We start from the raw sequence: 11575 nt of genomic DNA on the forward strand, positions 1-11575 counted from the left end.
ATAAAGGGGAACCATACCGGGATAAAGGCATCTTCTTCTATTTGTCCCCGTTTCAGTTTATTGGTTAATTTTTCTAGTACAGTGGTACCTCGGGTTAAGTACTTAATTCGTTCTGGAGGTCCATTCTTAACCTGAAAATGTTCTTAACCTGAAGCACCACTTTAGCTAATGGGGCCTCCTGCTGCCACTGTGCCGCCGGAGCACGATTTCTGTTCTTATACTGAAGCAAAGTTCTTAACCTGGAGCACTATTTATGGGTTAGCGAAGTCAGTAACCTGAAGCATATGTAACCCGAGATACCACTGTAAGGCTGTTTCCTATACTATTTGGTACCATTGGTCCATGCTTACTCCTGACAGGTCTCTCCAGTGTCTGGCTATGATGTTTCTGGCTGCTGAAAGTAGGTGGGTTATGAGCAGCTTTCAGTTTTCAAGACTGAACCGTTCTGGAAATTCACAAGCCCCAGAGTATCGCACGCAGTTTTCACTGGGTGATTGTTTTATTACGTTTCATCACTGTTGCTGTGCTTTATGAAATGTGTTGTATAAATCAGGTGTTAAATAAAAGGTGGGGGGGGGGTCTGTGCTTCTCTGCGTTCCTTCTTTGGGAGAAGCACGTTCTCCATGTGCAAAGGCGGGCGGGGGGACCTCCTTTGTGTGGGCTCTAGGACTAAGAACAAAAGCCCTGCTAGATCAACTCTGTGGCGTCCCACCGTGGCCAGCCAGATACCTATGAGAAGTCTGCAAGCGGAACCTGAGACATCAGCACTATTTGGTGACTCCCATCAACTCGTATTCAGAAGCATCTTGCCTCTTACGGTGAAGGTGGAACGTAGTCATTGAGCTTAATAGTCAGTGATAGACTACTGCTTCAGGATTTTGTCTAACCCGCCTTTGAAGCCATCCCTGTTTGTAACGCATCACTTCCTCACTTATGTGAGGAAGTACAGTGATACCCGAGGTTACATATGCTTCAGGTTACGTACGCTTCAGGTTACAGACTCCGCTAACCCAGAAATATTACCTCAGGTTAAGAACTTTGCTTCAGGATGAGAACAGAAATCATGCTCCGGCAGCAGCAGGAGGAGGCCCCATTAGCTAAAGTGGTGCTTCAGGTTAAGAACAGTTTCAGGTTAAGAACGGACCTCTGGAACGAATTAAGTACTTAACCCAAGGTACCACTGTACTTCCTTTCTAGTCCAACCCCCTGCAATGCAGAAATATACAGCTGTCCTGTGCAGGGATTGAACCTGCAACCATGACAATATCACGCTCTAGCCGACTGAGCTCTCCAGGCAGACATTTCAGCTGTTCTTTTCTGAACCTTTTCCCATTCCACAATTTCCTCTTTGAGTGGACCCAGTGACCCAGAACAATGCACAGTATTCCAGAAGCAGTTGCATCATAGATTGTATAACAGTGTTGGTTTTCAATGCCTTTCCTGATTATCCCTAGCATGGAATTTACCTTTTTCACAGCTGCCGTTCACTGGGCTGGCATCTTTGCCAAGCTATCCCCCAACAAGGTTTCATTCCTCACCAGTCGCTGCCCTGTGGACATATACAGTGGTACCTCGGGTTAAGTTCTTAATTCGTTCCGGAGGTCCGTTCTTAACCTGAAACTGTTCTTAACCTGAAGCACCACTTTAGCTAATGGGGCCTCCTGCTGCTGCTGCGCCGCCGGAGCACGATTTCTGTTCTCATCCTGAAGCAAAGTTCTTAACCTGAGGTAATATGTCTGGGTTAACGGAGTCTGTAACCTGAAGCGTATGTAACCTGAAGCGTATGTAACCTGAGGTACCACTGTATGTGAAATTGAAAATGCCCTTCAGAGAGAGGTATGCTTTTTAACTTTCTTGTTTTAAAAACCTATCTGCCGTTTTCTAAATCTAGTCGTCATTTGTTTTGTAATCTATTTGTCCCTTTAAAATTTCATTTCAAACTTCTCTGTACCATTTCATAGGACAGTTTATGCCTTTTAAAGATAAATGCATCAACACACACACGCAAATAGGTGTGCATTTATTATCGTACATATGTTTCCTTTGTTTTTGTATGGCACCTTTCCTCCATCATGGAGCTCTGGGCAGCTTACAAAAATGGCCCCCAGAAATTCAAGCCCGTACCGATCTACTTCGCTTCAGCTGGACTGCAGCATCACCTGCGTTTCAGACAGATGAAAGCACTAACCTCGGAATCTTTCCTTTTTTAAACATATTTGTTTATTGTGAATGTTGAAAAACATCGAATGATTGTTAACACAAAAGACGATGCGATTGGAGGGAGAGGAAATGGCAAATTACCGTCAGAGAATTGGAAGACCCTTCATCAACAATAATGCAGAACAGCTTTTGCCAACCTAGCACCCTCCAGGTGTTTTGGAGGGTACCAAGGGTGGCAAAAGCTGTCGTACAAACAAATGCATTCGAAAGAGGGAAAAGGCCACTCAGATGGAAACAAACACCTCCAAAGAGTGTCGTCATGATTAGGAATACAAGTGAGCAGGTTATTTTTACGCCAAAGGGAGAGGGGAAAAATCTTGCTTAACACAAAAGATAATATTATTATTTTTAAATCAGTTATCATATACAATAAAATGCTTGTGAAACCAATAGTCTCTTTCGCAAGGATATTATTCTATGCCTTCGGTGCTGGGAGACAGTTGCTTCAACTGGGAGAGGCCTCTTTTCTATCCATCGCTTGCAGCAGATAATCCATCATCTAATGAAGACACAGAGAGAGGAAGAATAACAACAGTGAGAGGGCAATCTTGACAAAAGCCGCTGCAGTGATGGGTGCAGAGGTCATACGTCCCTCAACCAGCTCCAGATGTTTCACTGCTGGAGGTGCAGGGCTTCCACAAACAGGAGCCGACTGGGTGGCTCCCCACATTTCAGTGGGGCAGACTAGGACTGGTAGGGGTGAGGAAGGCAGAAAACCAAGAACAGGTAGCGCCAGAGCCACCCACTGACTACTTGTAAGCAGGGCCGGATTTAGGTTTGATGAGGCCCTCAGCTACTGAAGGTAATGGGGCCCTTTATATGTCCAGCTGTCCTTTGTCAACAACAAATTGTCACTGTTTTTTGTGTTGAATATATGCTATATGGTAATTTATGGACCTAATAGGTATCTAAAGCCACTTGCACATAACAAAATAATAATAATAATAATAATAATAATAATAATAATAATAATAATAATAATTTATTTATACCCCACCCATCTGGCTGGGCTTCCCCAGCCACTCTGGGTGGCTTCCAACCAAATATTAAAATACAGTAATGCCTCAAACATTAAAAGCTTCCCAAAACAAAATAGGTATTTTATCAAAGTAATTGTTGAACTGAAATACAATGAAATACAAAGAAGTATATTAATAGTGAAATACAATTAAGAAGAAGTATATTAATAGTGAAATAATTATTAAGCTCTAACTTAAAATGATTTTTTATTCATAACAAACTTAACAATGCAAGCACATTGGCATTTGGCAATAACAAAAGTTCCTTTATTTATTTTTTATATTTTGGAAATGTACATGCAGTTTTTTTCCTTTAAATTTTTTTGGGGCCCCAAGAGAGTGGGGCCGTAAGCTATAGCTTGTTTAGCTTATATGTAAATCCAGCCTGCTTGTAAGTAAGGCTGACATTGGACAGGAGTTGGTCAAAGGCAGACTGGCAGCGTATTGGCCCATTTGCCCTATATAGACCAGCCTCCACTAACGTCAGCGCTGGTGTGACAGGAGAGCATTCTCCACCAGACCCGAGGCAGCAGAACAGAGTAGGAGGACCAAGAGTGACCATGTGGCAGCAGATATCACTGTGGTTGGCATCCACCTGTCTCAAGAGACAACAGTGTGGCCCCCTGTGGGTGAAGTCGAACCACCGTGTTAACAGCACTGAAGTGACCTCCTCAGAGATCAAGCTTGGTCAGTGTGTATGGAGTCTTTTAATGAACTGAACAGTGGAAGATTATGAGTCACGGGGCTGGGACAAGTCAACGAATATATCAGTGCTTTCGGTTGCTATTTTGTCAAGGTTGTTAACATTGTTTTATAGATTACGACCACTGTAGTACTTTAAGTAATCCTATAATATGACTTTTGTTGCGCTGTTTAGCTTATCTTTTCCAAGTTGTGACTGTAATTGTTTTACAATTGTGAATTGTAATTGTTTTGACTGATGGTTTGTTAACTACTCTGTGTAGTTTATGTTGCATTTGCGGTGTTCTATTATGTTATTGTTACAGTGGTACCTCGGTTTTCGAACGTCTCCGTTGACAAACATTTTGCTTTTTGAATGCTGTAAACCTGGAAGTAAATGCTTCGGTTTTCGAACACACCTCAGAAGTCAAACATGCCATGTGGCTTCCGTATTGAGTTTTCCGTATTGAGGCTTCCGTATTGAGGTTTCAGTTTTTGAACATTTCGGAACTCGAACGGTCGTCCAGAACGGATTACGTTCGAAACCCGAGGTCCAACTGTATTAATTGTTTGTAAGCCACTTTGCGATTCAGTTGAATGAAAGCAGCGTATCAATATAATCAATCATTCAATGGGTGGGGATAGCTAAGCAACTCGGGAGGAACAGCCAGGGGCTGCTACTGCTGCCTCACAGCTCTCATCTGCTGCCTGACACAGCTGCTTCACTATAATAATAACAATAACACACACACCCCACTTCCACAACATATTTAAAAGGGCACTGGATGTCAATCAGCCAAAGGCCTGGTTACAGAGGAACGTTTTCGCCGGGCACCCTTAAGGTGTATAATGAAGGCGCTGGCCGAACCATGTCAGAATAAAGTCATTACTTGGGGCTGTAGTTCATTTACTGCCGCCCCAAGCACAAATCAATCAGTTTTTCTAGAAAATTTAATCAAAATAATCGGAAAGGGAGAGCTGTTTCCCCTTCGGTATAGCAAGCTTCCCAGTACCTCATGACAGTAAGTTATTTATGTTTCAACAAGCTAAAAAGTGCTTTGTGTAAATTGGGAGGTTAAGAATATGCTCCACAGGTAAGAGTTCCAAGATCCAGTCTATTGCCATTTCTAGGGCACTTCCAGATTGTCACTAAATTCCAGGGTGGGATTCAATTAGTAACGGTAAACGGACCCCTGACCATTAGGTCCAGTCGTGGCCGACTCTGGGGTTGCGGCGCTCATCTCACTTTACTGGCCAAGGCAGCCGGCGTACAGCTTCCGGGTCATGTGGCCAGCATGACTAAGCCGCTTCTGGCGAACCAAAACAGCGCACAGAAACGCCATTTACCTTCCCACTGGAGCGGTACCTATTTATCTACTTGCACTTTGACATGCTTTCAAACTGCTGGGTAGGCAGGAGCAGGGACCGAGCAACGGGAGCTCACCCCGTCGCGGGGATTCAAACTGCCAACCTTCCGATTGGTAAATCCTAGGCTCTGTGGTTTAACCCATAGCGCCACCTGCGTCCCTTATGGATTCAATTACATACCATCAAATTCAGGTTGTGCAATTATAGTTGACTGGGAGGTCCTCACAGCCCCATTTAGGATTCTAGGTAATGCTTGAAAAGCTGCTGATTTTTTACTGGGGAGCAGTTGTAGCTCAGTGGTGGAGCATCTGTTTTGCACAAGCTCCCAGGTTCAGTCCACAGCACCTCTGGGTTGGTAAATCCCTGCTTGAAATCTTAGAGACCCAATGCTGGTCAGCAGAGACAGTGCTGAGCTGGATGGACCAATGGTCTGATTTAGCATAAGTTACCTCCACAGAGTTAACTGTTAAACCACAGAGCCTAGGACTTGCCAATCAGAAGGTCGGCGGTTCAAATCCCCGCGATGGGGTGAGCTCCCGTTGCTCGGCCCCAGCTCCTGCCAACCTAGCAGTTCGAAAGAACGTCAAAGTGCAAGTAGATAAATAGGTACCACTCTGGCGGGAAGGTAAACGGCGTTTCCGTGCGCTGCTCTGGTTCGCTGGCCACATGACCCGGAAGCTGTATGCCGGCTCCCTCGGCCAATAAAGCGAGATGAGCACCGCAACCCCAGAGTCGGCCACGACTGGACCTAATGGTCAGGGGTCCCTTTACTTTTTTTACCTCACTACATGTTCCTATTTTGAGGCTCAACTTGCTGACCTTCTCAGATGTATTTTCACCTCTGTTGTACCATGTTTGGCATGTTTGTTTGAAGGAAACAAACCAAAACAAAATGAAATGTGACAGGAAGCTTCCCATGTTCAAATTGTCAGAAGCGCTGCAGCAAGAATCATTCAGTTTGCAACTGAAAGGTTAACTCTGTTATCAGTAATTCAGCTAACCAATAGGGGGTGGAAGTGTTGCTTAGCAACCAGACAGAGCGGCTTGACATTTACTGAGGCAGCAAATGCTCTGATTGGCTGTGCAGTTCTCAGGGAACTTTCCCTCTGTGTCTTTGGCTAAATGTTTCCCTGCTGCTTACAAGGCCTGAAGTAAGAAAGGCAAAATCTCTCTACTTGTTCCTCCTCAAATTATACACTTTGTTCAGTTTGCTCACTAAAGTGTTATCAGGATTTCTTTCCTCTCTGGACCCCGTCTACATTATTGAAGTGACTTTTGTCAACACAGAGATGAAGGCAAGCGTTTACACTTACGTCTTTGAGGCTGCTGTTGTCCTCTGCCTCCCAAGTGCTCTTAACAGGAAATGGAGATTCTTCCCTAAGAACCTGAGCACTTTGGTTTTCGTTCCCCTCAAGAAGCCGGAGGAACTGCTTGAACGTTTCCTCCCAGTGCAGATAGTCTCCCAGTTGCTTGGCATTATCGGGTAGCAAAGAGAAAGGTGACTCATTTCTTTCTTCATATATGTTAGGGAAATCTCCGCTGCTCTTTTTGCCCATGAAGTGCCCTGAAAGAGGAACCGAAATGCTATGAAAGTAGTGCCAAAAGTCATAGAACTGTAGATTGTCCAACCCCTGCAATGCAGAAATCTTTTTGCCCAATGTGGAGCTCGAACCCACTGTTATGTACTGAAGTTCTCACCCTGGGCCAGCAGGGGGATACTGTAGATAGTTTTCACTCAGGTCCACATATGCAAATAAGGGATTGAAAGTGACGTTCAGTGATTGGATAGTTACAGAAAATGGTTACTGTTGCGTTCTAGTGGAGCTCTATATAAGCAGGCTGGCTGAACCCTTCAGTTCAGTTCTGTTCTGGCCTGTGAATAAACAAAAGCTGTTTGAAGAATCGCTGTGTCGTCTGATATGTTCACCCACAACTTAACACCCACGACCCTGAGATTAAGAGTCTCATGCTCTACAGACTGAGCTATCTGCTTTATGCTGTGATTCTATCGTCCGGCAAGGAATGCCTGAATCAGACAGAAGTGCATCAAAGTTGGTACCCTCATAAGAGTACCAGGCTAGCAGAGTGGTGAAATTATTTAAGGTGCTTCTGGGCACAGGTCTAGGAAGACATTATTTGTAGCTTTTGAAGCCCTACAGAAACATGCAAAAATTATGGGCTAAAATAGACATGAAAGACCTTTTCCTGACTTTAACCCTATTCCTGCCGGCCACCTTGCCACCTTTGGGCTCATCTACACTTTCGGTTGCCGCGTATTTTGATCATATTGTGCACCAATTAATTTTTCCCAGGTGCGAGGGCTATCCTCATTGTTCCTCGGCTGTGCCGTATGAAAATCCGATCTTACCTGCTGACTCGTATCTTACCCGAATGCACAGAAAACCAAGAGGCAGATTTTGCTCAATTGAGCTTCAGTTCAGTGGGTAAGGTCAAATTTTCAAAAGGCACAGCTGCAGAACAAGAAAAATTCTCGGACCCTGGGCAACTAATCAGAACACAATACAATCAAACACAGGACGAGCAAAAGTGTGGATGAGCCCAATGATGACCTCCCCCAAGCTGCTTTCCCCCACCACAATGTCCCTGAAAAAGGCACATATATCTAGAGAGCAGGAGGAGAAAAGCAGTGGGGGGGAGGGTGATTTTGATGGCTGGTGGGGAAAGGGTGAAGAGCTTCCATTTCTCCAGCAACTTGTCTGCTCAAAAGCAAAGCCTCTCTTGGAGCTTGTTCTAGTTAAATCAATGTTACTTGCAACTACATATGTAAAGTTCTGTTGGGATGAGCCGTGTTCCCATCATATCATTTCTACTCTCCGGAATAAACTGTCACCTGTCTCCAGGCAGGCAGTCTCATCTCCTGCAACTGCAATAGGTGCTGGTGGCGTCGGGAGGTTAATACCACCATGTTAAGGGGTTTGCAGCCAACTATACTTATAGGTAGTCTCTCTTTGCCGGAGCCTATCCTTGAAGTTGCATGACAGGGGCGTCATGACAGACACCACACCAAATTATACCAGGTGGCAAGCAGGGCCACCACAACTGCAGAGATACCTGCAGGCAGTCTTCATGGGCTGTTCAGCACTCTTAGATATTTTGTTATGCAATCATGGGCGTGAGAGGAATTACCGTATTTTTTGCTCTATAAGACTCACTTTTTCCCTCCTAAAAAGTAAGGGGAAATGTGTGTGCGTCTTATGGAGTGAATGCAGGCTGTGCAGCTATCCCAGAAGCCAGAACAGCAAGAGGGATCGCTGCTTTCACTGCACAGCGATCCCTCTTGCTGTTCTGGCTTCTGAGATTCAGAATATTTTTTTCCTTGTTTTCCTCCTCCAAAAACTAGGTGCGTCTTGTGGTCTGGTGCGTCCTATAGAGTGAAAAATACGGTACTCTCAAACAGAGAAAAGCCACAGATTCACAGATGTGAACCAGTCCTGTGATTTCCTGGTTCTCTCTCTCTCTCTCTCTCTCTCACACACACACACACACACACACACAACCCTCTTCTGTAAATCCATGCACTCCGTTATGGAAGGCTGGAACTGTCTGCATGGAAGAAATATGTAATAGCATGAATGAACCATCTCAAGGAGAAAAGCAAAGAGGCGGCAGATACTTGTGCTCAGTACAGATGTGTGGAGGAAGCAGAAGAAGAAGAGGAGGAGGAGTTTGGATTTGATATCCCGCTTTATCACTACCCGAAGGAGTCTCAAAGCGGCTAACATTCTCCTTTCCCTTCCTCCCCCTCAGCAAACACTCTGTGAGGTGAGTGGGGCTAAGAGACTTCAGAGAAGTGTGACTAGCCCAAGGTCACCCAGCAACTGCACGTGGAGGAATGGGGAAGCGAACCCGGTTCACCAGATTACGAGTCCACCGCTCTTAACCTCTACACCACACTTGCTCTCACTGGATGCTACAGTTAAAGGGGGAGGTGGCTTAGAGAGATCAAGGCAGTATTCTGCAAGCTATTACTAGTGGGGAAGGGCTTTGGCAGAGCAGAACATTCCAGGTTCAATCCACAGCATTTCCAGGTAGAGCTCAGAGGACCCATCTCTGAAAACATGAAAAGCAGCTACCAATCAGTGTAGGCAGCACTAGGTTAAGTGGACCAGGGTTCCGACTGGGCTTAAGTCAGATTCCTATCTTCGTAATGGCAAGAGAGACAAGACATCAATTTTATAAGAAGATGTAGAGACCAACTTGTCAGGGATCCTATTGTTCATCTAGTACAACCTTTGCTCCTTACAATAGGATATCCTGAAACTAAAGTAGCTCTAGCAGATACCAGTGCAATGACAGCCTAAGAAAAACCCTGATAGTTTAGACCAGGGGATCTATCTAGTCCCGCATCCTGTTTCCAACAGCGGCTGGCTGGCCAGATACATGAATGAAGGGCAACAGTGCTCCCTGATTGGTTTGTCCTCAGCACCTGGTATTCAGAGCTATACTCTCTCTGTCAATGGAGATTTCATTTAGTTCTCTTATATCTTAACAGAAAACTCAGTTCTCTTGAGTTTAGAACCCCATGTAGCTCAAATGGCAACACCATCCACGGTTCATCAGCACGTTTTAGCAAGCTTGGGGCCACCCCAAGTACCTCCCTCCCACTCAAAAAAAAGCTTGAGGGGGGAAACCCAAGTGAGGGGTGTCTAATAGCAGCCACTGAGGACCAAAGATGCGCATTTGGCACAGAATGCAGTGGAGGAACAGGAAATGAAGGGAGTGGGGAGGAATGGAGTATCCCCACAAAAGGCATGGCAAGCTGATTGGCTGGGACATTGAACAGGTGCACTCCACACTGCAATGTTTTGCTGACCCACTTGTCAGGACTGAAAAGACCCAAGGGATGGAATTCTTCTCCATCGAACCTAGTGGCGGTTATGACTACAGGGTAGCAAAGCCCCCCCCCCCCAAAAAAAATAATATTTAATGACCTGCTGTGTGAAGTCGCAATTTCTTTTCCAAAACATGAAAATAAAAATAAGCAGCAACGCATCTGCCTGCACACGGAATAGATTGACACGGACAGGATGGAGGGGATAACGTGATGCGGCGCGGGAGCGAGGCAAGCTAGAGGGGATGCTCTCTGGAAACAGGAGGCATTGCGTCGCCAGGATGGGTACCGAGCTTAGCTGGGAGGAAAATGATAACGGACGGATGGATGCTCTCCAAGCCAGCTTTTCAAAGTTGGGGAAAAGTACGAGATCCCTCCCTCCGTCCCTCTAAACCTCACTCTCCTTCCCTCCGCTCACCCTCACTCCCTGAATGCTACTCGCTCCCCCTGCAGAAACGGCGATTGTAAGCTCCTCGCGGCAAAGACCTCGCTCTCTTTTCACTTTCCCTCGGGGCTGATGCTCCACTGTCAAGCGCCAACCACGGCGTCGGGGTGGGGAGAGAAAGCGCGCGCACCACACACACACACACACACACATTTGGCAACCGTGGGCGCACAGCAATTCGTGCGTACTCACCCACTGCCCAGTGGCTGCCCCGGGGGTAGATCTTGGCCATCGGGGACGCCCCCTCGCTGCTTTGCAAGGGCGCGGCGCGGACGCCACGTCCCTCCAGCAGCAGCGCTAAGGCGAAGAGACCCAGGAGCGAGAAGAGCCCGCGGGGCTTCGGCAGCAGCTGAAACTCGGGGCGCGCCATGGTGCGTTCCGGGCTTGGCCTCGACGGGGCGGCTCGGCGCTCTGCTTGATCAAGTCGCGGCGGAGACTGAGCGCGGCGCTGCTTCCTCGGCCGGGACCTGCCTTTATATGCAGGCTGGGCGAGGTGGCAGGAAAGGTCAAGCCCTTAACGCCTCCCCTCGAGGGCGCTGCTGGAGCAGCGCCTCTCCGCCCGCCTGACTGGCTGGCTGGCTGGCTCGACGGCGAAAGCGCAGCCCAGCGCTCCTCCTTCCTCTGACGCCCACCCGTCCAGCCATCACTGCTTCAGTGCTACCCTCTGGGGGAAGGTTCCCCCACCCCACTCTCCCCCGCCCCGTCTGTGGCTTCAGCAGCTGCACGGCAGGCTGACACCACCAGACTCACAGGTAAAGCTTCCCCCCACCGCTCAGATTCAAGGATGGATAAAACGACACCTGGAGAACTTCTGCCTGTTGGAAAAAAGCGTCCGTCAGAAACATGAGAGCCCCATGGCAGGCGAGGGGCGGAATAGCAATTCTGAATAATGCCAGGAGGAGTGGGGTCAGCCCCCGAGGCTCAGCCTTGTGAAGTCCTCCTAAAGAAGAGGGTGCCTCTGAGACAGTGCAGAGTGTCGTGCCCCACTCA

General features: G+C 46.9%; 1 protein-coding gene across 1 annotated transcript; it reads right to left on the minus strand.

The window, feature by feature from the left end:
• Positions 1 to 2197: 2197 nt before the first annotated feature.
• Positions 2198 to 11149, minus strand: GRP (gastrin releasing peptide). Its single transcript, XM_083403246.1, has 3 exons — positions 10778 to 11149; positions 6602 to 6852; positions 2198 to 2719 (listed from the first exon to the last, which is right to left on the minus strand). The coding sequence occupies exons 1-3, from the start codon at positions 10953 to 10955 to the stop codon at positions 2666 to 2668; spliced, it is 483 nt and encodes a 160-aa protein (XP_083259372.1). The 5' UTR covers positions 10956 to 11149; the 3' UTR covers positions 2198 to 2665.
• Between the last annotated feature and the right edge of the window lie 426 nt (positions 11150 to 11575).

The sequence above is a fragment of the Podarcis tiliguerta genome, assembly GCF_965153285.1.
Source record: "Podarcis tiliguerta genome assembly, chromosome: 11".
NCBI classification, from domain to species: Eukaryota; Metazoa; Chordata; class Lepidosauria; order Squamata; family Lacertidae; genus Podarcis; species Podarcis tiliguerta.